General features: G+C 39.1%; 4 protein-coding genes across 4 annotated transcripts in view; all 4 read left to right on the top strand.

The window, feature by feature from the left end:
* LOC130293327 (olfactory receptor 5V1-like) overlaps nucleotides 1-14,717 on the top strand; it is an 85,766-nt gene extending 71,049 nt beyond the window's left edge. Inside the window, exon 6 of the mRNA XM_056541863.1 lies at nucleotides 14,308-14,717. The gene's annotated coding sequence lies outside the window, so the exon portion shown is untranslated. The remainder of the gene's footprint in view (nucleotides 1-14,307) is intronic.
* On the top strand, nucleotides 1,569-2,513 carry LOC130293248 (olfactory receptor 5I1-like). The gene has a single exon (XM_056541750.1). The coding sequence runs from the start codon at nucleotides 1,569-1,571 to the stop codon at nucleotides 2,511-2,513; it is 945 nt and encodes a 314-aa protein (XP_056397725.1).
* Nucleotides 14,718-16,123: 1,406 nt separating the features above from the next.
* Nucleotides 16,124-17,068, top strand: LOC130293247 (olfactory receptor 5I1-like). Its single transcript, XM_056541749.1, has one exon. It carries the CDS (start codon nucleotides 16,124-16,126, stop codon nucleotides 17,066-17,068), a length of 945 nt encoding a protein of 314 aa, XP_056397724.1.
* An 8,170-nt stretch (nucleotides 17,069-25,238) lies between these two features.
* On the top strand, nucleotides 25,239-26,174 carry LOC130293246 (olfactory receptor 10A7-like). Its single transcript, XM_056541748.1, has one exon. The coding sequence runs from the start codon at nucleotides 25,239-25,241 to the stop codon at nucleotides 26,172-26,174; it is 936 nt and encodes a 311-aa protein (XP_056397723.1).
* Nucleotides 26,175-26,503: the final 329 nt, after the last annotated feature.

Here is a 26,503-nt window from a genome sequence, read left to right as displayed (position 1 = left end):
CTGGAGAAGGAGGAGGTTAGAGGAGGACAGAGGGGTCTAAAGGAGAAGGATAAAGGAGGACAGAGGGGTCTGGAGGAGGTGGATAGAGGAGGACAGAGGGGTCTGAAGGAGGAGGAATGGAGAAGGAAAGAGTGGTCTGGAGGAGGAGGAAAGAGGGGTCTGGAGGAGGACAGAGCGGTCTGGAGTAGGAGGAGGAGGATGGAGGAGGACAGAGGGGTCTGAAAGAGGATGGAGGAGGACAGAGGGGTCTGGAGGAGGACAGAGGGGTTAGATGAAGACAGAGGGGTCTGGAGGAGGATGAAGGAGTGCAGAGGGGTCTGAAGGAGGAGGATAGAGGAGGACAGAGGGGTCTGGAGGAGGAGGAAGATGGAGGAGGCTGAGGGGTCTGGGTGATAAGGGGAAAGAGGGGCCTGGAGGAGGAGGATGGAGGAGGACAGAGGGGTCTGGAGGAGAACAGAGAGGTCTGGAGGTGGAGGAAGATGGAGATGGACAGAGGGGTCTGGAGGAGAATGGAGGGTGACAGAGGGGTCTGGAAGAGGATGGAGGAGGACAGAGGGGTTAGAGGAAGACAGAGGGGTCTGGAGGAAGATGAAGGAGGACAGTCCAGGGATAGAATTCAGCTAAACTGAGAAGAAACAATGTGTGGCAGTATTATTATTATGGGTACAATGTGTCAGGAATATATTCTGGTGGCACCTTGTCTGGCAGTGTTATAATGATTTATTTTTTCATATAGAGGATGAGGACCTGCTGACAAAGTGAGGAGCCAGTGATGTCCAAACATCAGATTTCCCAAGCCAAAATGGGGGGGGGGGGGGGGGGGGGTGTCACAATTTTCTGTTCTCGCCTCAGGAGCAAAAAGAGCTAGCTACAGCTCTGTCTGTAATGCACATCATGTAACAATGTGTAGTACTTATCTGATCGCTGTTAATTTCTGTTTTCACCTCAGAAGCAAAAAGAGCTAGCTACAGCTCTGTCTGTACTGCACATCATATAACAATGTGTAGCACTTATCTGATCATTGTTATAAGAGCCGTGTAGTTTGCAGACTTTTTTAAAGATATTTTATAATTTATGAAAAGTGACTTGTAAATTTTTAAATAATACTTAATATAATTTAAGTAAATAATTTCTATACATAAAAGCCAGGTAAGAAGTCCAGAATGGAAAGAAACTCTTGTCACTACATTCTCATGGCATGAAGGATATTTCCAAAAGAATCTGCATGTCATACTGAATAACAATATCATTTCACCAACCCAGCACACACCCTATGCATGTTACAGCAAGGCAAGGTGTTCTACATCCCTATTGAGGCTCTCTGTAGACCAGAAATAGTCATTTTTAATAGTGATTCGCCACAAAATAAATTCGGACCGAAACAAATTTTTGGGGAAAATTCGGCGAATCAGCCTAATCAAATTTTTCAAAACTTCGCTCATCTCTAGTGTTGAATATCCACAAGGGGTTAAATGACAGTAATACTGTAAGGTGCTAAAAGTTCATAATGTAAGCTTCTGCTACAATTAAAGTTGTCTCATATTTTCCCTACAGAAGAAAAAATTACAATGTCCAACAAGACCCAGACCATAAACACAGACTTTACACTGGTGGGACTTACAGAAAAGCCGGAACTTAAACTTATTCTATTTGTTGTGTTTCTCCTTATATATATAACCACGTTGATTGGAAATGTATCCATAATTTTTGCGTATAATTTAAGCCCGAATCTTAAGAATCCGATGTATTTCTTTCTTACCAACTTTTCCTCTCTAGAAATTTTTTACGTTTCATCTACGGCTCCTAAAATGTTGGCCAATTTCCTGTCGGAAACTAAAACCATATCTTACTATGGTTGTGCGGCCCAGTTGTACTGTGTCTTCCTGTTGGCTGGGACTGAGTTCTACATTCTTGCAGCCATGGCGTATGACCGATATAATGCTATATGTCATCCACTGCTTTATACCATCATTATGAACAAAATAGCCTGTATTCAGCTCATTGCCGGGTCATGGGTCATTGGTGCAACCAATGCTTTAATCCACACCTCATTTACTTTCGCATTGCCTTTCTGTGGATCTCGCACACTCAATAGCTTCTTTTGTGATGTTCCTGTATTACTGAAAGTGGCATGTAAGGATACTTTGATAAATGAGCTTATCGTTTTTATTGTTGGGAGTATAATGGCATCGGGATCACTCACATTGACAATTGGCTCTTACATTAAGATAATATCGGCAATCTTGAACATCCATTCAAGCCTTGGAAGGAAAAAAGCTTTTTCCACTTGCACGTCTCACTTAACAGTGGTTTCTATTTTCTATGGTTCAATTATTTTAATGTATTTGAGACCCAAGTCAAGTTATGGTAAGGATGAGGACAAGTTAATCGGAATTATGTACACGATTGTTGCTCCATTATTAAATCCTTTCATTTACAGTCTCAGAAATAAGGAATTCAAAACTGCAGTAAAAAAAATTGTGAACAGGATGGTGACGGCAATAACTCTTTGAGGAATTTGTTTATGATTGGAGATAAAATTGAAATTTTTTTTGTTGCAAGCTATGCTTTATAATGTTTCAGCTGAGGCTAAGTTTACATCGTCGTTGAGCTCCTTCCTGTGAAGGGCCCGTTCGGTGCCGAACAAAGGAGTCGAACTGTCCCCTTTCACAAAGGACACTGCCAGGTCCGACAGATCCCATCGACTTGAATGGGGTCTTTTATGTGTCCGTTATTGTAGTTGAGTTGAGCGGAGAAAAATACAGTGCATGCAGCACTTTTTTATCCACTCAACTTTCGCTTTTCACAACGGAGCTCCCAGTAGTGGAGGAGTGATGTGAACGAGCCCTAATCTCTGTTGAGTGTGTCCTTAGTAAAGGAATTACTAGTGACGAGCACACTATCCACTTAAAGCACAACTCCAGTGATGACTTGGCAGCAGGATTTACAGTATGTTTATGTCTGTTGTTACTTTTCGGACTGCCGCCTGAGCCGAGACTGGGCCAAGACTACAGCTTCCAATCTACAGTTTTGTCGGAAGTCCCCATAGACCTGCAACATTCCCGCCCAAATTGTAAACTGAATGCCATAGTATTGTGCAAAGCTGCCGCTCCAGCGTGCAAAAATTCAACCAATCACTGTTGTTGCGCTTTACATCAGGCTATCCAGCTCATATAAGAAATAATTAAGATTCAGGATCATGAACTAAGGCAGATAATACAGCTTCAGTGAATCAGGTTAAAGATAGAATCAACCTTTAAAGAGGACCTGTGGTCTGACCAAAAAAATAGCATTTTTTTTTATTACATTCACAGTTCCAATGGTGTTTTTTTAATATATTTATTGCAATCTTCCTCAACCCATTTAGATCATGTGACCACCAGTGAGGCAGTAATTTTCCAATTATAAAAGTTTATATAATTGTATAGCACTGGATGCCCTGATTCCAACAGTGTTTTTTCTTTCTTGCAATGCTTCCCCTATTTATGACTTTCAGGGGTTTTACAATGTGGCCGACTATCTGTGCTTTTTATTGATTAGTCGGATACCTCAGAACTTTATTGCAAAATGAGGTGTACATAATGGCCTAAGGGGGTGTGATAAGGAGCTTCGTAATCACCCCCCCCCCCCCCAAACATGATTCACACCCTCTCAGCCTCCTAAGATCCATGCCCCATTTTTCAATAGTTTCCATTTAACTATTCAGTCAAAAGTACAGATAGTTAAAGGGGTTATCCAGGAAAAACTTTTTTTTTATTTTATATATATATATATATATATATATATATATATATATATATCAACTGGCTCCAGAAAGTTAAACAGATTTGTAAATTACTTCTATTAAAAAATCTTAATCCTTTTAGTACTTATGAGCTTCTGAAGTTAAGGTTGTTCTTTTCTGTCTAAGTTCTCTCTGAGGACACTTGTCTTGGGAACCGCCCAGTTTAGAAGAGGTTTGCTATGGGGATTTGCTTCTAAATTGGGCGTTTCCCGAGACACGTGTCATCAGAGAGCACTTAGACAGAAAAGAACAGCCTTAACTTCAGAAGCTCATAAGTACTGAAAGGATTAAGATTTTTCAATAGAAGTAATTTACAAATCTAGTTTACAAGAAAGAATTGGGGCTCAGGGTAAATGATGTATGGACACAACTGGCTGAATATGTTAAATGATAATATTTATTAATTATAGTAATCAAATTGTTTGTAAAATGTGGTCAGTACCGTGACTTACAGGGCCCTTGCAGAGCCACGGCACTCCCTGCAAAAAATATAGTATTGATAAAATTGCAAATAGAATTAAAATAAATTAATCATAAATATAAAATGTTATTTAAAACATAATAATATTATTGAGACCAATCAAAAATTATGGATATCCAACAAAAGGTCCTCTTAAGGGTTTGAACCTCCTTAGATGTTAGTAACTAATAGCAACCCATGGGGCTATTTATAAATAGCCCCATGGGTTGCTATTAGTTACTAACATTTAAGGAGGTTCAAACCCTTAAGAGGACCTTTTGTTGGATATCCATAATTTTTGATTGGTCTCAATAATATTATTATGTTTTAAATAACATTTTATATTTATGATTAATTTATTTTAATTCTATTTGCAATTTTATCAATACTATATTTTTTGCAGGGAGTGCCGTGGCTCTGCAAGGGCCCTGTAAGTCACGGTACTGACCACATTTTACAAACAATTTGATTACTATAATTAATAAATATTATCATTTAACATATTCAGCCAGTTGTGTCCATACATCATTTACCCTGAGCCCCAATTCTTTCTTGTAAACTAGCATTATTTCCGTTTACCTTGGGTATAGGTGATATTTTTTGGGTAGCCCGGGTTGCTATTGGTTACGGTGAGAACAAAGAGCCACTCCAAATCCTCCTTTTAACCTAATTTACAAATCTGTTTAACTTTCTGGAGCCAGTTGATATATATATATTAAAAAAAAGTTTTTTCCTGGAATACCCCTTTAACTAAATGCAGTAATATAACCCTTTATTGCAAGAAAGTAAAATCAGTGTTTGAATTAGAATATCTAAGGTTATAAAATGATATAAACTCTATTTTTAAGTACTGAAACGTTACTGCCTCAATAGTGGTCACTGGTCACATGATCTGAAGAAGGGGATAAGATGTCTAGCAACGGAGTACCCCTTTAAACAATAAGTCATTTTCTGATAACAGACAGCATGTCACTGCTTCTCTTGGACCTGGTGATCATGTGGCTTATATTGATGCTCCAGTTATATAATATTTTTTTTCCCTCTTCTCTCCTTTCTTTTTGTGTTTTTTTTTTTTTTTTGTTATTCATTTTAGCGTGTCTTTTCTGCGAGTCTGAAAAGCTGGGTAAGCTAGAAGGTGAAAATATTGATTTGGTGGTTTGGTCTGTTTTTTTTGGGGGGGGGGGGGATCTCCCAATGTGGGTGGTTTATCATGTAAAAAAAAAAATTTAAATAGATAAAGAATTAAAAAATATATATATAAATAAATAGATACACTTTGAAAAACATGTGTATGCCCCCCCAAATATCCTTTACCATAATATCCAGGGGGACACATGTAAAATTGTAATTTAAAATATATATAGAAAAATTTGTAAAAAATTATCTAAAATACAAATAAAGTAGAAAAAACACACGTGTACACACACCCTACTCATACCAAGTGTAGCCATGGGGAAGAGAATAAGACTTACAGTTGTAATAACACAAATATCCTGAGCCCATGTATGGTGCTATCTTTTCAGCCATGTTTTTCTAATCATGAACAATCTCTTTAACCCATACTGTACCTGACCCCATTAGTTTTTTTTTTTTTTTTTTAGTGGATTCGTTGTACTTTTTACCGGCTCCCTCTATTTTACCATATAATGTACTATGAAGCCAGAAAGAAAAAGTGGTTTGTAGGGCAAAATTTAAAACTTGAATCGCACAATTTTGTAAAGCAACAATTTTTACGGAATTCATCATACAGTAAAATTGACATGCTATATTTATTCTACTGGTCATTTCAATTCCAGTGATACCAAATTTTGACAATTTGTGTTTCATTGTACTACACAAAATAAATAAATACATTAAAAAAATATATAATGTGAAAAGCCAATTTTCTTACTCCTATAACTTTTCTATTTTTCCACCTATGGAGCTGTGTAAGAGCATTTTTTTTGCATTGTTAGCGGAAGCTTTTACTGGTACTACTTCTAAATAATATTATCTTTTAGAACACTTTGATCTGATGTGACCAAATAATCAGCATTTTTTATATTTGTAAAATTGAGGATTTTCCTAATATAGTGACGGAAAATATAGATTTTATAAAGACAGAAGCCGAGTATCTAAGTGCATATTCTTCCTTTTTAATGCTCAATAGCAGAAAGAAAACATGGACATAACATTCTCACATGAAAGAAAAAAGAATATGTGTCCTAGCAACCATGTGCAACACCCCTAACACATCAGCCAATCATCCTTCAGCCTAGGTAATATTAGTCTTCTCCAACTCCTCCTCTCCCTCTTTCTTCTGCGAACTGCAACGAAACTGGAGCAGGACAATAACCCGAATGCAGCCGACGTGTCCAACCACCAGATCCCAACACAACGATGAACATCAACAACTTGAAGCAACCAGGTTGTCACGAAACGGCCAATGGCAGCCCACCATCCGACAGACCGTCACCATGGGAATGGAAAGAAAAACATCCTTCTCACACAATGCTCAATAACCTGAAAAACAAACAACATTACAGGGAGCGGTAGAATGGGAGGGATGATACTCGCCTCCTGTCTTTATAAAATCTATATTTTCCGTCACTATATTAGGAAAATCCTCAATTTTATTGCAGACAGGAGGCTCGTATCAAAGTGCATGTTTGAAATAAACAAAAAACAACAAACAATGCAGAAATATATATCATAAAACAGACATAGAAAAATGACTTTCCGGTCTAAAATAGAAGGTCCTGAATGTAGATTCAGATGACCAATGCGCAGCCTTCAAAATATCGGCTATAGACCCTCCTGACTGCACGACTTTGGTAGATATTGCACCTCTAGTGGAATGAGGTTTGAATTGTGAACATCAATACCTGCCAAAGACACAGTCAGTCTAACCCAATGTTCCGTTTGAGAAGACACTGGTAAATGAAGTGAACAAAAAGGAATAAGCAACTGAGACCAACGCAGAGTCCTGAACGGAGCCGTCATAGTCTCATAAGCTTTCAAACAACGAACCACACACAGTTTTGGATGGTCCAAAAAACCAGGGTAAAAAAACGACCGCAAATTAGTTTTGGTGTGGCGACAAACCGAAAACTGAACACCCTGCGGAGTATACTGCCTCCGAGAGATATCCAATGCCCTAACATCAGATATACGTTTGATAGAAACTAGGCATAACAACATAGTCAACTTAAAGGACAATAAACAAAGCGACAAAGTCTCATTATCCTCCCATGAGGAGAACATACTGAGAATGACCGACATAATGGGGCATGGGAGGTCTCCTAAAACAAATACCCTTCATGAGCCTGCAGACCAACGGATGTTGACCCACGGGCACACCCTCTACCAAAGCATGGCTGGTAGAAATGGTAGACCGATATACGTTCAAGGTTCTGTAAGCTTTCCCCGAGTCGAAAGCTTCCAAAATGTAGTTCAGTATGACAGAAACAGGTGCAAGTACAGGATCCATCTGTCATTAGAGGCACCAATGAACCCAAAGTCCCCAGGCTGATTGGTAAGCCGATCTGGTACCTGGTGCCCAAGCATCCTGTATGAGGCTTCTAGCTGAGGCTGAAAGTTCATCACCCGCTGAGGTTGACCCGAGATCAACCAATCACCAACGGGTGCAGTTCCGACCCCGGACCCCGTAGAATCGACGGGAACCGAGGACAAACCCTCTGGTAGTCTATGGCCATCCCCAGGACTTGGGGAAACCACGACTGGGTCGGCCACCATGGCGTTATCAACACCAAGGTCGCCCCCTGATTCCTTGTATGCAGCAATACTCTGGGAATCATGGCGAATGGAGGGAACGCATACAGAGTCCCTCGTGGCCAACACTGAAGGAAGGCGTCCATCGCCAATGCCTCCGGATCCGGACGCCAAGTGAAATAATGTGGCAACCGCAAGTTGAGCTGGGATGCAAACAAGTCCATCCGAAGAGGACCCCACAACGACTGCAAGTCGTTGAAAACGGACGGATGAAACGTCCAGTCGCTGGAATCCGTCAAGTAATGGGAATTCCAATCTGCAATCAAATTGGAGATCCCTGGAAGATATTCTGCCTTCAGAATCACATACTTTTGAAGGCAGAAATGCCACAACTCTTTGGCAATGTTCGTCAACAATTCTGACCTCGTGCGCCCAAAGGGGTTGATATATTGCACCACTGAGATGTTGTCCATCCGAAGCATGATGAAACAGTTCGTCCTGTGATAGGCGAAACTCTTGAGTCCAAACGAACCCGCCAGAAGCTCCAGACAATTGATATGTAACCGAGCCTCCTCCGAGGACCATTTTCCACCCGTGGAGGCAGATCTGCAACGCGTTCCCCAGCCGAGCAAGCTGGCATCTGATTCTATAATCAGATCCAGTTTGGAATTGAAAATGGACTTCCCATTCCAATCCCAAGCGTGACGCAACCACCATTGAAGCTCCTCATTAGCTTCCTGGGACAGCGGAACCTCGTCCAAATACAGCAGTCCCTGTGTCAAATGTCTGGTTTTCAGACATTGCAAAGCTCTGTAATGCAACGGGGCAGGAAATATTACTTGAATGGATGCGGCTAGCAATGCCACCACTCGAGCAATCGCTCTCAACGAGACCAAGCGATTTAGATTTAGAATATAATAAAACAATTTGTGATTCATCTTTTTCCAAAGTGTTAGCTTGTTGTCTTTAGGGTAATAAGGGGAATACCCTGGGATATTAGTGTATATGTGATCACCTTGTTTATTAGGTTCACCCAATTAGTCCCAGAGAGGCTTCCAGGATCCCCAGTGTCTGCCAAGCCTGATATAATACCAAGTATCCAGCGTATTGTAAACACATGTCTTGTGCTGTATGTGATGCATGACATTATAACATCTACATATCTCATTTATAGGTTTGTATAAACGTTTAATTTTGTGGTGAGCCACCGGTTTTATAGTGGGACCTCGGGGGTGTAGCGGTGTAGGTAGCGGGGTCAGATGGTATTAACCACGGAGCAAGATGTTGTTAACCCCTAGAGTTTGTGACGCCAGTGGTTGTATGGTGTAGGGTACCGCCGACAACCAACACAAAACGGCATATAGTAAATGAGTCCAAAGCCGGGTTCTGATGCAACTGGAACTTTACTGAAGAAGGCAGAAAGCAGTCTTTACAAATAGCCAAAATCCACACAGGTGACCGGGACACAGGGAACCTCTCAGGCTTGCTTGGACTTGTAGTTATAATAATGATGATGCAGGCCACTGTGCTACTGTTATGACTTTGGTAGGGACAGTAGAGACTTGACTTGTACTCACAGATTTGATGTGGCTGCAGATTTATAGGCTGTGGCCTAGATATTCTGGACTTGTACAGGACTTGTGCTTGCTTTTGGGTCCAGGAGATAAGAGAGACAATGTGGAGACTATAGCCCCTTATATATCAGGGGGCTGGACTAAAGCCCATTGGTGCCTGTGGTTACCTGTGCCCATGGAACTCTGGGTATATCATGTGATCACAGATCACATGACATATCGCATGACCTTAGGAAGGTCTTATACAGGGTAAATATCCTAATAACCTTTATATACAGTTTACATTCACTGTACAGTAATTATAATAGATGTACATACTTAATATACTAGAACCCCATATAATTACTTAGGGGGATCCTGCGGAAGAGCCATGTGGACCTGAGGGAACTTTAGGACTGTACAGAACTGTTCTGTACCGGGAAACCACAATTTATTACATTTTTTTAAATAGAAAGTCTAATACTATGCTTATAGATGTGAATGGGGTTTCCATAACATACTGATGATTTCTGGAGATGGAGACTACTGTGTTATGGATATGCTAAGTTTTTTTTTAATCCATTCCTTTTGTAACACATGTAAGACTTTACTGCCCATTCACTGGGGGGAGATTTATCAAAACCTGTCAAGAGGAAAAGTTGCCCATAGCAACCAATCAGATCGCTTCTTTCATTCTTAACAAGGCCTCTGTAAAATGAAATAAGAAATCTGATTGGTTGCTATGGGCAACTGGGCCACTTTTCCTTTGCACAGGTTTTTAGAAATCTCCCCCTGTGTGTCTGAGCCTGCCCTATCTGATGACTGGGGGGTTCTTATGTACGTTGTTTTATCTCAGCTGAGTTGGCTTTGTGTATGTGATCCCCTAAGAAACAGAGCACAACGTATTATTCAGCATCAAGAAAAAAAAGCAAAAACATTTATTTATGAAAAAATATTTAGCAGGGAAAAAAATAAATCTCCAGACAAAGGTTGTTACCTTATCACCCTAAATTATAAAAAATCCACTACATATAAATATGATATTTTTCAGTATTTCATGTTAACCCCTTCCCGCTATAGGACGTATGCATACGTCCAATCATCTGCCACATTCGCGCAATTGGACGTATGCATACGTCATAGCGATCTCCTGCACTGCCGCGGGCAGCGCAGGAGATGTAGACGGGACCCGGCTGTTAATCACAGCCGGAGTCTCGCCGCAGCAGCCTGAGCCGCGATTGCGCCGGTTCCGGCAGCATTAACCCCATAGATGTCGTGATCAATCCTGATCACGGCATCTATGGTGTTGACAGGGGGAGCGCTCTCCCCCTGTTCTCCAACGGCAGTGCCGCGATACGATCACGGGTCGCCGTTGGTTGCTATGGCAGCAGGAGGTCAGATCAGGACCTCCTCTCTGCCTGCTACGGAAGCCTGTGAGATCCAGCCAGAGGCTGGATCGCATAGGCTTTAGTGTGTGCAGCTCATCAGGTTATACTACTGTGCTGCAGTACAAATGTATTGCAGCATAGAATAACCTGTAAAAAGTGTAAAAAATTTAATAAAAAGTTCTGAAGTGAAAAAAAAAATGCCCCTTTCCCAATAAAAGCCCTGTATTATCACCAAAAAAGATCAAAAACACAAATCATATACATAATAGGTATTGCCACGCCCGTAATGACGTGTACTATAAAACTATAATGTAAATTATCCCGCACGGTGAACGCCGTAAAAAAAAACATTAAAAAAAGCGCAAAATTTGCCAATTTTGGTACAAATAGCGTAATAAAAAAGATCAAAAGGTAAGATGTAGCACAAAACTTATACCAATAAAAATTACAGCTCATCCCGCAATAAATAAGCCCTGACTCAATGGCATCGGACGAAAAAAAAAAGTTACGGCTGTTGGAAAATGAATGGCAGAAAAGGAATTTTGCTCAGAAAAGGAAAAAGAACATATAAAGCTATATAAAATGGGTATCGCTATAATTGTACTGACCCACAGAATATATATAACATCACTTTTACCGCACAGTGTACACTCTAAAAAATAAAAACGCCAGAAATTTTCCAGTTTTTCACAATATTTTGAAGTTTTTCACAAAAAATGCTGCATGTGTCAACAAAAATGCACCACTTATATAAAGTACAATATGTCACGAAAAAACAATCTCAGAATCGCTCTGCTCAGATACAAGCGTTCTGACGTTCTTACCATTTAAAGAGATACATGTTAAATTTTAAAAAAAGAGCCTGATCATTGAGGTAAAGGGGTTAAGCATTTGCTTTTAACCACTTAAGGACCAAGGGCATACCTGTACACCCTGAGTCCGCTCCCTTTCTATAACGTGGGTCTGGCCCGGGACCCACGTCTAATAGCACGCGGCACTGATCGTGGTGCCGCGTGCTATTAACCTTTTAGACACAACATTCAAAGTTGATCGCCGCGTGTAAAGTGAAAGTAAGTGGGCTGTTTGGGACAGCAGCGGCGAAATCGCAGCTACAGGACACAAGGAGGGCCCCTACCTTCGTCCCGTGTGTCTGATTACTGAATGACGGCTCTGTGCCTGAGATCGAGGCATGAGCAGTCAAGCTGCAGAATAATTGATCAATGTTACCCTATGGGATAACAATGATCAGTGTAACAGATCAGTTTATGCTGTGTTATAGCCCCCTATTGGGGCTATAACATTGCAAAAAAAAAAAGTGAAAAAAAAGTTAATAAAGATCATTTAAACCCTCCCCTAATAAAAGTTTGAATCACCCCCCTTTTCCCATTTAAAAAAAAAACTGTAAAAATAAAAATAAACATATGTGGAATCACCGCGTGCGGAAATGTCTGAATTATAAAAATATATAGTTAATTAGACAGCACGGTCAATAGTGTATGTGCAGAAAAATTCCAAAGTCCAAAATAGCGTGTTTTTGGTCACTTTTTATATCATGAAAAAAATGAATAAAAAGCGATCAAAAAGTCCAATCAATGCAAAAATGGTACCGCTAACAATTTCAGATCACGGTGCAAAAAATGAGCCCTCATACCGCCCCATACGCCGAAAAATAAAAAAGTTACAAAATTGTGTTTTTTCTTCACTTTTGTCGCACAATTATTATTTTTTTTCGTTTCGCCATTGATTTTTGGGTAAAATGGCTGATTTTTAGGTGCAAAATCTAAAGAGTTTAGATTTTTTTAAAGGTAAGGTGGAAAAAAAGGAAAGTGCAAAAACGGAAAAAACCCTGGTCCTTAAGGGGTTAAGCTTTCATTCTTGTCATTAATCTTAAACAAATTGGGATTTTTTTATCCATTCTTTTTGTAAATTACTTTCACAAATAAAATTAAAAATTAAAATTTTGCATATTAACCCAACTGGATATCTGCTACAAATAGAGGTCCTTCTTCTAGAGGATGCAGCTCACCTGTTCATTGCCCCTCTCTCACATGGATTTTAAGTTGCTGTAAATGTATATTTACCAGTGAATACCATGCTTAAGCCCCCTTGTAAATGAACTTGTAGATATATGCAGGGCCGGCGCCACCTATAGGCAAGGTAGGCTGTGATTGAAGGCACTGTCCAGTAATCCCGGACTCACGTCCTGGACTCCCTGAACAAGCGCACCTTTCACCTTTGTGGTTGCCTTTAAGATGCACACAGAGTGTGCGGCTCCATCCTGTCAAGTCAGGCAGCCCTTCCTGTGTGCGCAGCGTCTGTATGGAGCCATGATGAAATAGGAGCCATGGGGAGAGGAGTGCAAGAAGCTTTGGTACAACTATGGAGATGTGAGAGCTGTTTTTTAGTTCTTTTTTTTTTTCATGGTTACTGTAACATCGGAGGAATGGAAGAGGAGCATGGGGGCAATGTGAGAGGGGCATGACGGCAATGTAAGAGTGATATGAAGTCAATACAGTACATGCATCCACATGTCACTATGGGGGGAATTTATCATTGGTTTTACTCTGGTTTTGTGGTGTACATTTGTCTCACAGTTTGTCTCAGATGCTGTTTTTAAGACTTTTCATTGCGACTTTTGCTTTAAAATGTTTGTCCACTTTTCATTATATATAATGTATGTATATATATATATATATATATATATATATATACAGTGATCTCTCAACATTTGTTCCAAATGAACCATTGTTAGTTGAAACCATTGTATGTTGAGGGATCCGTGCAATGATAAGTATAGGAAGTTATACTCACCTGTCCCCGCCGCTCTGGGCCGTCACTGCTCCCCTGGATGTTGCCCTCCATCGCTGTCACCGCATCCCTGGGGTGTCCCCGTCGCTCCGGACCATCACTGCTGCCGGGGATCGTCGCTCTTCATCGCCGTCATCACGTCACTGCGCACGCCGCTCCTATTGGATGACGGGACAGCGTGCGCGGCGATTTGATGACGATGAAGGAGAGTGGCGGCCATGCAGGGGATCCTGAAGAGGACGGTCCGGAGCGAAGGGGACAGGTGTGTGATCATCACTGGAGCACACGGGCAACATAAACGGCTATCCGGCTGCAGTTTATGCGATGGCCCCGACATACAAAAGCATCGTATGTTGATGCTGCCTTCAACATGCGATGCCCTCTGAGAGACCATCGTTTGTTGAAATTATCATATGTCGGGGCCATAGCAGGTCGGGGGGTGGGGGGAGTCACTGTATATACATATACATTTTTGTACAATAAATACTATGTACTTGATATTTTGGGTGTACGGTCTTAATGAGGTGTTTCTTTCCTCTCAGTTTGTTTGAATGTTTTGTTTGCATACCTCTCACCACCCCTTGAATTTTTTGTATACAACAGGTTGAACCACCATTTTGTGTATTTTATACTTCCTGGGTATAATGCCACAAAGTTTCCACACCTGGATTTGAGACCGTTGGTGGAAGCCTGATTGCAGAAAGATGGGGAGAAAATCGATTTTTTTTTAATTTTATTTTAGCGCAAAGCCACAACATAGCAAAATGGGAAAAAAGTGAAAGGGTCTGAAAACTTTCCGAATGCATTGTAAATTTACAACTCTTGTATACACATATAGCAGAAGGCAGTATGCCACTTTAAATACATATAGCGCAACCCCACATTGGCAGGAGCATCATGGGTATCTTACTTTTTTATTTATTTTAAATGGCTGTTGTGGCCAACTGGTCATCTCCTTTGGATAACAACTATTAGATAATAAATAATTTGCCAAGTTTGTGTTTTGTCAAAAACACAATGATTTAAAGGGGTTATCCAGGAAAAAAACTTTTTTTTATCAACTGGCTCCAGAAAGTTAATCAGATTTGTAAATTACTTCTATTAAAAAATCTTAATCCTTTCAATAATTATCAGCTGCTGAAGTTGAGTTGTTGTTTTTTGTCTGGCAACAGTGCTCTCTGCTGACATCTCTGCTTGTCTCAGGAACTGCACAAAGTAGAAGAGGTTTTCTATAGGGATTCACTTCTAAACTGGGCGGTTCCTGAGACAGGTGTCATCAGAGAGCACTTAGACAGAAAAGAGCAACTCAACTTCAGAAGCTCATAAGTACTGAAAGGATTGAGATTTTTTAATAAAAGTAATTTACAAATCTGTTTAACTTTCTGGAGCCAGTTGATATACATAAAAAATAGTTTTTTCCTGGAATACCCCTTTAAGTCTTAGAAATTCAGTGGAGAAGAGCATTTTCAAGAATTTGGTCATCACTATGAACAGGTAAAGTGTTTCAGTCTTTAAAAACAAAAAACAAAACAGACATGTCAAAGAAATATGTCAAAAGTTTTCATTAGTCAGGGGATCTGGGGGCTGAGATCCCTTCCAATCTCTAGAACAAACAGGAAGAAGCACTCATCTATTACTGTTTCTCCCCGCTCTGCTCGCTGAAAAAGACAGACTCATAGCTGTTCTAGGAGAGAGTGAAGAAACCCCTCCCCCTCCTTTTTTTTTTTTTAGCAATCATTGGGGGTCTCAGCATACAGACCCCACCAATCAAAACTTTTCATGTGTCTTTATTATATGTCAAAAGTTTATTAAATGACAGAAACACTTTTAGGTGCCAAAAGTTTAAAATGTTTACATGTTGCGGCCTCATAAACCAGGGGAACGCGTGCTTTTTTTGTGTACTCCAGGAATTCCCTTGTTACCAGACTGCACCCTATAGCAGCTTCATTTTGCATGGGCCAAAAATATAAGGTCACCCTCCTAGTACACCCCTAGAATGTCTCTATTCTATTGGGTAATCGCACTATTTCATCTGGTGGCTTTTACTGAAGTTATTAATAAATTATAGTTTTTAATACGGCACCCCTTTTTTTTCAACTTTTTTGGTTATATTTCCGTTGGGTTAGTGATTATTCTTACCATGTGTGTGGCCTCAACTAATTACACATATTTGCACAACCTCACGAGCCAGGCCCGACAACATGTCGTAAAAACACGAAACAGCTGTTGCCTTGCAAAACCCCTGCCTTGCATGTTTCCTTCCCTGCTTGCTTTATGCGGATGTGTTTATACGTGAAATAAAGAAGAATTTTACTGCACTGGTGAGTGCCATGTTATATTTCTATTGGAAATAAAGTTTATGAGCTGCTACTACTATTAATGTTGCTGAATGTTTTCCCTACAGAAGAAACAATTTACCATGTCTAACAAAACCCAGACCAAAAACACAGACTTTACACTGGTGGGACTTACAGAAAAGCCAGAACTTAAACTTATTCTTTTTGTTGTGTTTCTCCTTATATATATAACCACGTTGATTGGAAATGTATCCATCATTCTTGCGTATAATTTAAGCCCGAATCTTAAGAATCCGATGTATTTCTTTCTTACCAACTTTTCCTTTCTAGAAATTTTTTACGTTTCATCCACGACTCCCAAAATGTTGGCCAATTTCCTGTCAGGAACTAAGACCATATCCTTCTATGGTTGTGCAGCCCAGTTGTACTGTGTGCTTCTTTTGGCTGGGACCGAGTTTTACATTCTTGCAGCCATGGCGTATGACCGATATAATGCTATATGTCATCCATTGCTTTATACGGTCATTATGAACAAAATAGCTTGTATTCAGCTCATTGCCGGGTCATGGGTCATTGGTGCAACCAATGCTTTAATTCACACCGCATTTACATTCACCTTGCCTTTCTGTGATTCTCGTACACTCAATAGCTTCTTTTGTGATGTTCCTGTATTACTGAAACTGGCATGTAAGGATACTTGGCTCAATGAGCTTATTGTCTTTATCTTTGGCGGTGGAATGACAGTGGGGTCACTTACATTGACAATTAGCTCTTACATTAAGATCATATCAACAATCTTGAGAATCCATTCGAGCCTTGGGAGGAAAAAAGCTTTTTCCACTTGCACATCTCACTTGATAGTTGTTACTATTTTCTACGGTTCTGTTATTTTTATGTATTTGAGACCCAAGTCAAGTTATGGTAAGGATGAGGACAAGTTGGTGGGAATTATGTACACGATTATTGCTCCACTATTGAATCCTTTTATTTACAGTCTCAGGAATAAGGAAGTCAAAACTGCCGTAAAAAAAATAGTGAACAGGATTATGACGGCAATAACTCTTTGAGGCATTTGTTTATGATGGGAGATAAAATACTTTTTTTTTTTATTATCATTATCAGAGAACTTTTTATTTAAAAATTTACATTAAAAGTAAATACAAAGTTTTTTTTTTTTTTTTATTGACAGAAAGTAAGGGTTACAAATGTATATATGAGGCCTAACCAGCTTAGATTGCTCAAATTGCAAAGCAACTATTAGATTGTACATACTATGGCCCAGATTTATCAAACTGTGTGAGGAAAAAATAGAGTGATTTTCCCATAGCAACCAATCACAGCTCAGCTAACGAGCTGTGGTAAAGTGAAAGCTGAGTTGTGATTGGTTGCTGTGGGAAAATCACTCTATTTTTTCTCTCACACAGTTTGATAAATCTGGGTCTATATTTATATGTATGTATGTATGCTGTCACACAGGTATATCAAATATACACATATACTAATATATCAAAAACAGAAATTAAAACAAAATCCTGGGCTATCACAGCATAAGAAATTAGAAGAATACAGACTTTCCAGTACTCCATGATGACACCCATTCACAATATCTAAACTAGTGCCAACTGAGAACATCTACATAGCCTCATAAGCCCTCTGTGTTATACCAGGTGGTATGATGGAAAAAAAGGGGCATCAAAGCTTTTCTTTTTTCTCCATCCATAGCTGACTCATGGGGTGTACAGGGGTGACAGAGGGGTGTAGAGAGGTGCACATTGGTGATAGAGGGGCTTACATGGGTGACAGAGGGGTACAGAGAGGTGTAGAAAGGTGACAGAGAGATGTACAAGCATGAAATAGAGGTGTAAAGAAGTGTACATGGGTGACAGTGGGGTATACAGGGGTGACACTAGGGAGTACAAGTGTGTTAGAGGGGGGTATATGGGTGACAGAGGGGTGTAGAGGGTTGGCAGATGGGTGTACACCGGTGACAGGGGGATGCACATAGGTGACAAAGGGGTGTACATGGGTGACAGAGGTGTACAGGGGTGAAGAGGGGTAAACAGGGATGACAGAGAGGTGTACATGGGTGACAGAGGGGTGTAGAGGGTAACAGAGGGTGTATTGGGGTTGACTGAGGGGATGTACAACAATGTAAATTGGTGTCAGTGGGGTGTAGAGTGGTGACAGAGGGGTGTAGAGGGATATAAAGTGGTGACAGAGTGGTGTAGAGGGGTGACAGGTGTTACAGGGGTGTACATGGGTAACAGAAGGAATGGGGAGCAGTACCTGAAGCTGAGCAGGGTGCTATAGTTTTGGTTCCATGCCCTGCAGCACCGCAAATGCTAATTTTTACCATCCTGTTTGGGGACAGAGGAGAATCCGGAGGCCAGAGCTGCCCAACAACACCTAGAGGAGGAGAAGTTGGATACATTGAGAACACAGCCGCATCATCCTGGAGAGTGCCTGTTGTGCAACAGAAAAGTTTTTTCACCACCTGTGAGTAAGTCACAGGCACGCTGGCCGTCGTGCATTCCTCTGATGAGTGCATGCGGCTGGAAATTTAAAAAGAATACAATTTTGGTGTCATGTTTCCCAGTCATGACTCTATGGAGAAGTCAATAATGCATCTCCTTCCATCTCTCATTTACCATGGATATAACGATATGAATAAAAAAAACAAGGGCAGCAGAGTGGACCGCGAGTAGCACTTTTAATCTTCTGTTAAAAAGTGCTGATGAACAGAAAGGGAAACAACGATACCCAAGCAGCCTTTTTAACAGAACATTTAAAGTCAAGTTTTATAGGTGAGTGCCCTTCTTTTTTCTATTTATATCGTTATTATTGAAAATATGACAAACAGCTGGTCCCAGGGAAAAAATATTCCCAGATCATTAGCATCATCTTGGGTCACTATCTCCATATCATATCATCAATTTAGGGTTGTGCAGTTCTTTACAGTCTGACCACAGTGCTCTCTCCTGACACCTCTACCCTAGTGTTGCTCGCGAATATTGCGAATATAGCACTATATTTTCGTAATTACGAATATTCAGTTTTTTTCGCATATGCGAAAATTTATGCGCATATTCGCGAATATTGAGCCCTCCCTTCTTTAATGGTACAGGGAACTATGACTAGTGCATTAACTCTGTGATTTTTTTGTCCATTGAAACCATTAGGCACATTTTGGTCTATGGGGATTTCACGGCATGTAAAACAGTAAGATAAGCAGGACTGTCTCGGCAGCACAGTGGAATGAGAGACCACCACTAGTTTGAATCTCTATGGGGGAGATTCATCAAAACCAGTGTAGAGGAAGAGTTGCGCAGTTGCCCGTAGCAACCAATCAGATTGCTTCTTTCATTTTTGAAAAGGCCTCTGAAAAAAGCAATCTGATTGGTTGCTATGGGCCACTCAGCAGCTTTTCCAGGAAAGTAAAGTTTAACCACAACACTGTAACACCCTGTCCCACCTCGGGACTCAAACCAGTGTTGGTCTCCCATTCCACTCTGCTGCCGATACGGTCCTGCTTATCTTACTGTTTTACATGCTGTGAGATCCCCATAGACCACAATGGGCCTATTGGTTTCAATGGGCAAAAAATCACAGAGTTAATGCACTAGTCATAGTTCCCTATACCATTAAAGGGGTACTCCACTGGAAAATATTTTCTTTTAAATCAACTGGTGCCAAAAAGTTAAACAGATTTGTAAATTACTTCTATTAAAAAATCCCAATCCTTCCAATACTTTTTAGATGATGCATACTACAGAGGAAGTTCTTTTCTTTTTCAATTTCCTTTCTGTCTGACCACAGTGCTCTCTGCTGACACCTCTGTCCAATTTAGGAATTGTCCAGAGCAGGAGAGGTTTGCTATGGGGATTTGCTCCTACTCTGGACAATTCCTAAAATGGACAGAGGTGTCAGAGAGCACTGTGGTCAGACAGAAAGGAAATTCAAAAAAGAAAAGAACTTCCTCTGTAGTATACAGCACATGAAAAATACTGAAAGGAATGGGATTTTTTAATAGAAGTAATTTACAAATCTGTTTAACTTTATGGCACCAGTTGATTTAAAAGAAAATGTTTTCCAGTGGAGTACTCCTTTAAAGAAGGGAGGGCTCAATATTCGCGAATTCGCATATGCGCAAAAAACGAATATTCGTCCATATATTCGCGAAATATCGCGAATTCGAATGTGGCCTATGCCGCTCATCACTACTCTTTCCGTGTCAAGAACTGTCCAGAGTAGGAGCAAATCCCAATAGCGAACCTCTCCTGACAGTTTCTGACAGGGACAGAGATGTCAGCAGAGAGCACTGTGGTCAGACTGGAAAAAACTCTCTGGAGCATACAGCAGCTGATAAGTACTGGAATTTTATTTAATATTTTAATTAACCATTACGCCATATATCTATGGCGATTACAACCAGCCCCAGAGAAAAGTTACAATTTTCCTAACTTATATATCTCAAGTCTGAATTGAACCATAACAGTGCAACTTTTTTTTAAAACAGCTTCCATGGTTTCACTAAACCTATAACCATTCCCCTCTATTTACCATCCCTTAGTTGACCCTATTTTACCGAAAATATTTATATACAGGATTTAAGAGAATTGAAAATCACATACAATTTTGGCCTACTGGGGTAATATTGGGGGAACGTTATCTGCTTTACGTCCTTAGTAAGGGATGGCTTTTGCTACTAAAGCAAAATAAGTATGATAAAGACCACACACACGGTTTTAAAAAAAAAACCTTTATTGAAATAAGTGGAAATAGGAAACAAAAATAAAAACCACAAGGCGCCTAGTGCAGTATCCCAAGATATCAAAATGAAAAAGGATGATTAGTATTGTGCTCACCTTGAGCACAATGGATTTGCGCATATCACCCCGGTGCAAGGGGTACAAACGAGTAGAGATATCCAAGGAGTAATGCGAGGCCGTAGGGAGATGGAAGCCAATGCTGGGCTATCCAGAATGCATACAATCAGATGAGTGGAAAAATCCCTCTTTAGGCGCTGCTTCTCCCAAAAGGATGTATTTGAGTCAGATGGTCAATTAAAAGATGTACTTAATTAACCAATGATGCGTTTTGGGTATTCACCCTTCCTCAGATTGGTATAACATGTGCAAACAGCAAACAAGTATATATACACATAAAAAAGTGCCAAAAAATATTTGGCTAATGAGGTCATAAGGGGAGGGAAAAGGTAAATCACGTGATGGAAATGGGCTAATAAAGTACTTCTTTTAATCGACCATCTGACTCGAGTACATCCTTTTGGGAGAAGCAGCACCTAAAGAGGGATTTTTCTACTCATCTGATTTTATTGAAATAAGACACTCCATCATTACCCTCATTAACCCTTTCATTAAGTAATATATATATATATATATATATATATATATATATACACATATATATATATATATATATATATATATATATATATAGTTCTTTCTTATCTTCTTGTTCTGGCGTTCTTTCTGTAAAAAACAAAACAAAAGAAAGCGTAAAAAAAAATAATATTTACCTCTTCTGTGTCTTCTGTCGACAAAAGCAGAACGTTTCTAGTCCACAGACAGAATTTGTTTTGCTTTGTCAGATAGATCAAAAATTGGTAAAGACCGAAGATTTATGGTCACAAGAAAAATAACAATTGTGTGTGTGTGTGTGGCCTATATAAATTGCCCAAAATATACAAATAGTGCAATTCATATGACCTGGCCTAACATATGAAAATAAACTTTAGGTCTTTGAACAAGTTCTTTGACCTAGCATAATTTATATTGTTGCAATGAACAAAACACAAAACAAGGAATTATGATAATAAGAATATACAATTTATTGAAATATAAGATATACAAAAATAAAACAATCTACTGATTAAGTACCCTAATCTAGAGAATGCCCGCAATGAGAAACAGGATATTAATCTAGTCGAACAAATATGACTTGATAATTAGACTTAAAGTTATACCACAAAACAATCACAATATATCAACCCAAATGAATTAGCAAATAAAAATGAACAAAAAACATGTAATAAAATAATCTGTAAAATAAAATGTTTGTACTTAACAGATACTTTCTCTGTAGAGACCAAATTACTGTACTTGTTAATTATTGATTAACTCATATCTGATTAACATATTAGCGAAGTTACACATCACATTGTATGAACATTTGACATTTGACTGGCCCCACTCTTTCTATGGAACATACAAGTACATACCAAAATAAATGCCTATTGTTCTATTGGTTCAAATCAAAAGATTAAGTGATACACATTTGCAAATGCATGTCACTTTTTGGTCTGAGACCAGTCAGCTATCCAATGATTCTACTAGCAGGTTGGATTGATATAACAATTACAACTTATTCTTTACCAAATGCCACAGGGCCTTGTGAAACTAAGGCAAGGAATGTATGTCATTGGAGTTAAAATTCCAAATTGTCACCACCAGTTCCTTAAAAAAAACAAAAACTATTTCTATGAGCCTTCTTTTGTCTTGGGAATAGCTGGGAAAAGTTTTTATCAAAAGTGCCCCCTTGAATAAAACTTTCAACCAATTGGGCGACATATAATCTCCCTGGGATAGTACCTATCAATTTTCTTTTGGATGGCACTCATGATTAAGAAATCATCTACAAAACTCCACGGGCACTACTGTGGTTTTTTTTTAACACCATATGTAATGGAGTGTGTTATTCAAAACAAAAAGAATAACATGTATTGTTTTACTTCTTGGGGTTGGCCCTATATTTGAGTACCATGGACATATCCAACCCCAAGTTTCAACTAAACAGACACAACATAGCAATACTCAATTACTGGGAAGGTGTTATCAGTGCCTTTGTTTTGTGAAGCAAGAAATGCTTATGAAGGCATGCAGAATAACATGTTATTGTGCTACATTTATATCCAGCCAACAAGTTATTGTATAAAGAGTATTGTTGTCCACACAAAAATAGATGCTGTTATGCCATCAAAGTCTGCGTGAGAGATACAATACTAAGTCTAGATTTTTATTGTGTGATTTCCCAACAACTTCTGTTTGGGAAACCCTATAGATGTCGGCTATCGGCAGCAAGCCTACACTATGTATAGCAGAGTTGGCTTGATGTGTAGAGTTGGAATGCATGGAGAATATCCAGCTTACTTTATGGAAGCAGCCTCAGCTGTCGCATGTGTCATATGCCCGAATTTCCATCAAAAAAATAAATAAAAAACCCCTACTAACTCTCCAATCGATTCTGAAACCCCTACAAATGGGCATGGCTATCAGGGAAAAGGGTGTGTCTAAAAAAAAAACTACATTTTTTAAAGTAACCTACAAATGTACTAATCTTTCCACCTAATATGCGGTGGATTTCAGCTCTGGAAAACCTGACAGCTCAGAGCAGGTGTAAAAAAGAGCAAAACATAAGGAAAATCACCAAATACAAGATACAATAGTAAATACCATGGAAAAATACCTGTCAAAAAGAGAAAACCCACAAAGAAACCTACACTCCTCTCCTAGTAAATGAGGCCTTATGTGTACCTAATAAATACCAGAATTTAGGTTTTGAACTTATTGGTGATTTATTTAAAACGGCTCAAATTACATCATGGTTACATAATTAGTGCTGCTGAAAAATGACAGATGTTCATTAAAGGGACACTCTACTGGAAAACAGTTTCTTTTAAATCAACTGGTGCAGATTTGTAAATTTCTTCTATTAAAAAAATCTTAATCCTTTGAGTACTTATCAGCTGCTCTTTTTGAATTTCCTTTCTGCCTGACCACAAGTGCTCTCTGCTGTCACCTCTGTCCATGTCAGGAACTGTCCAGAGCAAGAGAGGTTTGCTATGGGGATTTGCTCCTACTGTGGACAGTTCCTAAAAGGAACAGAGGTGTCGGCAGAGAGCACTGTGGTCAGACAAAAAGGAAATTCAAAAAGAAGAGAACTTCCTCTGTAGTATACAGCAGCTGACAAGTACTGGAAGGATTAAGATTTTTTAATAGAAGTAATTTATAAATCTGTTTAACTTTATGGCACCAGTTGATTTAAAAAAAAAATGTTTTCTAGGGGAGTACCCCTTTAGGTTCATAAAGGAGGTGAAGGAATGGGTGATGATCTGATTCTATATTTCTACTATATTTCTAACATGATCAGTTATGTAAATGACCAAACTGAGACTAAGTTAATATTAAGAGATTAATAATTTGCAAACAGAATTGCACCCTGGTGTTCTTCACCTGTGAGAATAATTATACAAATAATAACTGGAATATTTAAATCTCCTTGGTTCTATATATACTGTAGAAAATCCTGTTACTGCTGCTTTTATATTCTGACAGCCAACAAGATGACTGAACTGACAAATATATTCATCAGAATACACTGGGTTGTAATGAATTGCACTATTTTGGTGTACTCTGGATGGTCCCAATACTCCAATGTTTCTTCTTAAATCTCCTTATGCCACTAACCATCACCCAGAGAAACACACTGAAATATGTAAATCAAGGAAACGTAATCATCCCTGCCCCTTTTCTTTTTTAAAGAACAAACACATTCCATAGCACTGTATGGAGGTTGCCATCAGTGATGCAGTCCTTGTCAACAATACAGCTCGCAATCTAATTTCCCTATCCTAAACATGCACAATTTTATAGAAGCAAAATCACAGAACACAGTGAGAACACACAAATTCCATACAGATGTCATCTTTAAATGGACCACAGGACCTCAGTGCTACAAAACACCAATGCTCACCCTGGTGCTGCCCTACAAGGATCAATGGAGGCCTGGAGGCCTCATGCACAGAATAGAAACATAGTCAAAAATTTTGAGAAAAGTCATAATTTTTAATATTACTTTTAATTGTTTAGCACCTTTTTATGTTCAGTTGTTGTGTTTAAGTCTTTAAGCTATGAGATGGTTGCAATAGTCTCATCTTTAGCATAGATCGCCTCTCACATAGTTGCTAAAATGATTGCTGTTACCTCTTGTAACATTTAAATCTTTACAGTTACAAACTATTCCTGCTGGTTCCCCAATTTAAATTTGGAATTGAGACCCAACATTTGGGGTTGCTTTCTTTTACTTCACCAGATTACATACCGTAAAAACCAATGGCTTTCTTTTGTAGAGTATAAGAAATTGCCCCTTAGGAGGTCACCTGTTTAAAGACACCCCCACTAAAAATATCATGCTTTTATTCTAATATTGTTATGGATCATGGATAGAAGGAACCATACAGCAATAAAAGAATTCATTCTTGTGGGATTTTCTGAGGTTCCAGAACTCCAGCACCTACTTTTTGTGGTCTTCCTCTGCATCTTTACAATGTCCTTATCGGCCCACATGTTTCTGATTCTTTTATACCGATTCAGTCCAAATCTTCAGACCCCTATGTACTTCTTTTTAGCTAATTTCTCATTTCTGGAAATCTGTTACATTTTAACTATAGGTCCTAATATGTTAGGAAATCTCCTCTCTGAGCACAAAATTATATCTTTTTATGGCTGTGCCCTACAGATGTACTTGTTTCTCTTATTTGCCGGGTCGGAGTGCTATATGTTGGCATCAATGGCTTATGATCGATATAATGCTATATGTCACCCCTTATTATATAGCATTCTTATGCATAAAGCCACATGTGTGCAGCTTATATGCGGTTCATGGATTATAGGAATGATGGTTGCCATAATACAGACCATGCTCATGTTTTCTTTGCCGTTTTGTGGGTCTCATGCAATAAACCATTTTTTTTGTGATATTCCGCCTATTATGGCACTAGCCTGTGCTGACACCCAGGTTCATGAAGTTGTTACCTTTATTATTACATTGTCTGTTATTGTAGGATCCTTTGTATTAACCGTTATTTCTTATTCAATAATAATATTGACAATTGTTAAGAGACATTCAGCTTCGGGAAGGAAGAAAGCTTTCTCCACCTGCACCTCTCACCTCATAGTGGTGACCATATTCTATGGATCCGGTAGTGTGATGTACCTGAGGCCCAAATCAAGTTATGGTACAGCTGAGGACAAGTTTATATCGCTCATGTATGCTATCATTGCACCACTGTTAAATCCCTTTATATACAGTTTCAGAAACAATGATGTGATATATGCTGTCAGAAGGATTGTGCATAATATTAAACTAGCTTGATGATTCTAAATACAGTTGGTGCTGCTTTTTGGTAAATTTTTTTTTCATTAAGTTAAAATATTATTAACCCCTTCACACCTCTGAATTTTTTTTACCATAATAACCGTGGCCCATTAAAAAAATAAAAATAAAAAAAAGCCCACGTGTGTGTCTTTATGTGACATGTGTGGTAATAACTCTGGAAAGCTTTTATGTATCTAAGTGATTCCAAGGTAGTTTTTTTTTTTCCCATGACATAGTGTACTTTATATTAGGGGCAAATTTTGGTTGATATATTGAAAATGTTTGTAAAAAGAAAACAAAAAAAAAACTTTTAAAAAAATTGTGAA

The sequence above is a fragment of the Hyla sarda genome, chromosome 10 (assembly GCF_029499605.1).
Source record: "Hyla sarda isolate aHylSar1 chromosome 10, aHylSar1.hap1, whole genome shotgun sequence".
NCBI lineage: Eukaryota > Metazoa > Chordata > Amphibia > Anura > Hylidae > Hyla > Hyla sarda.
This window is presented reverse-complemented; position numbering and strand designations above follow the sequence as displayed.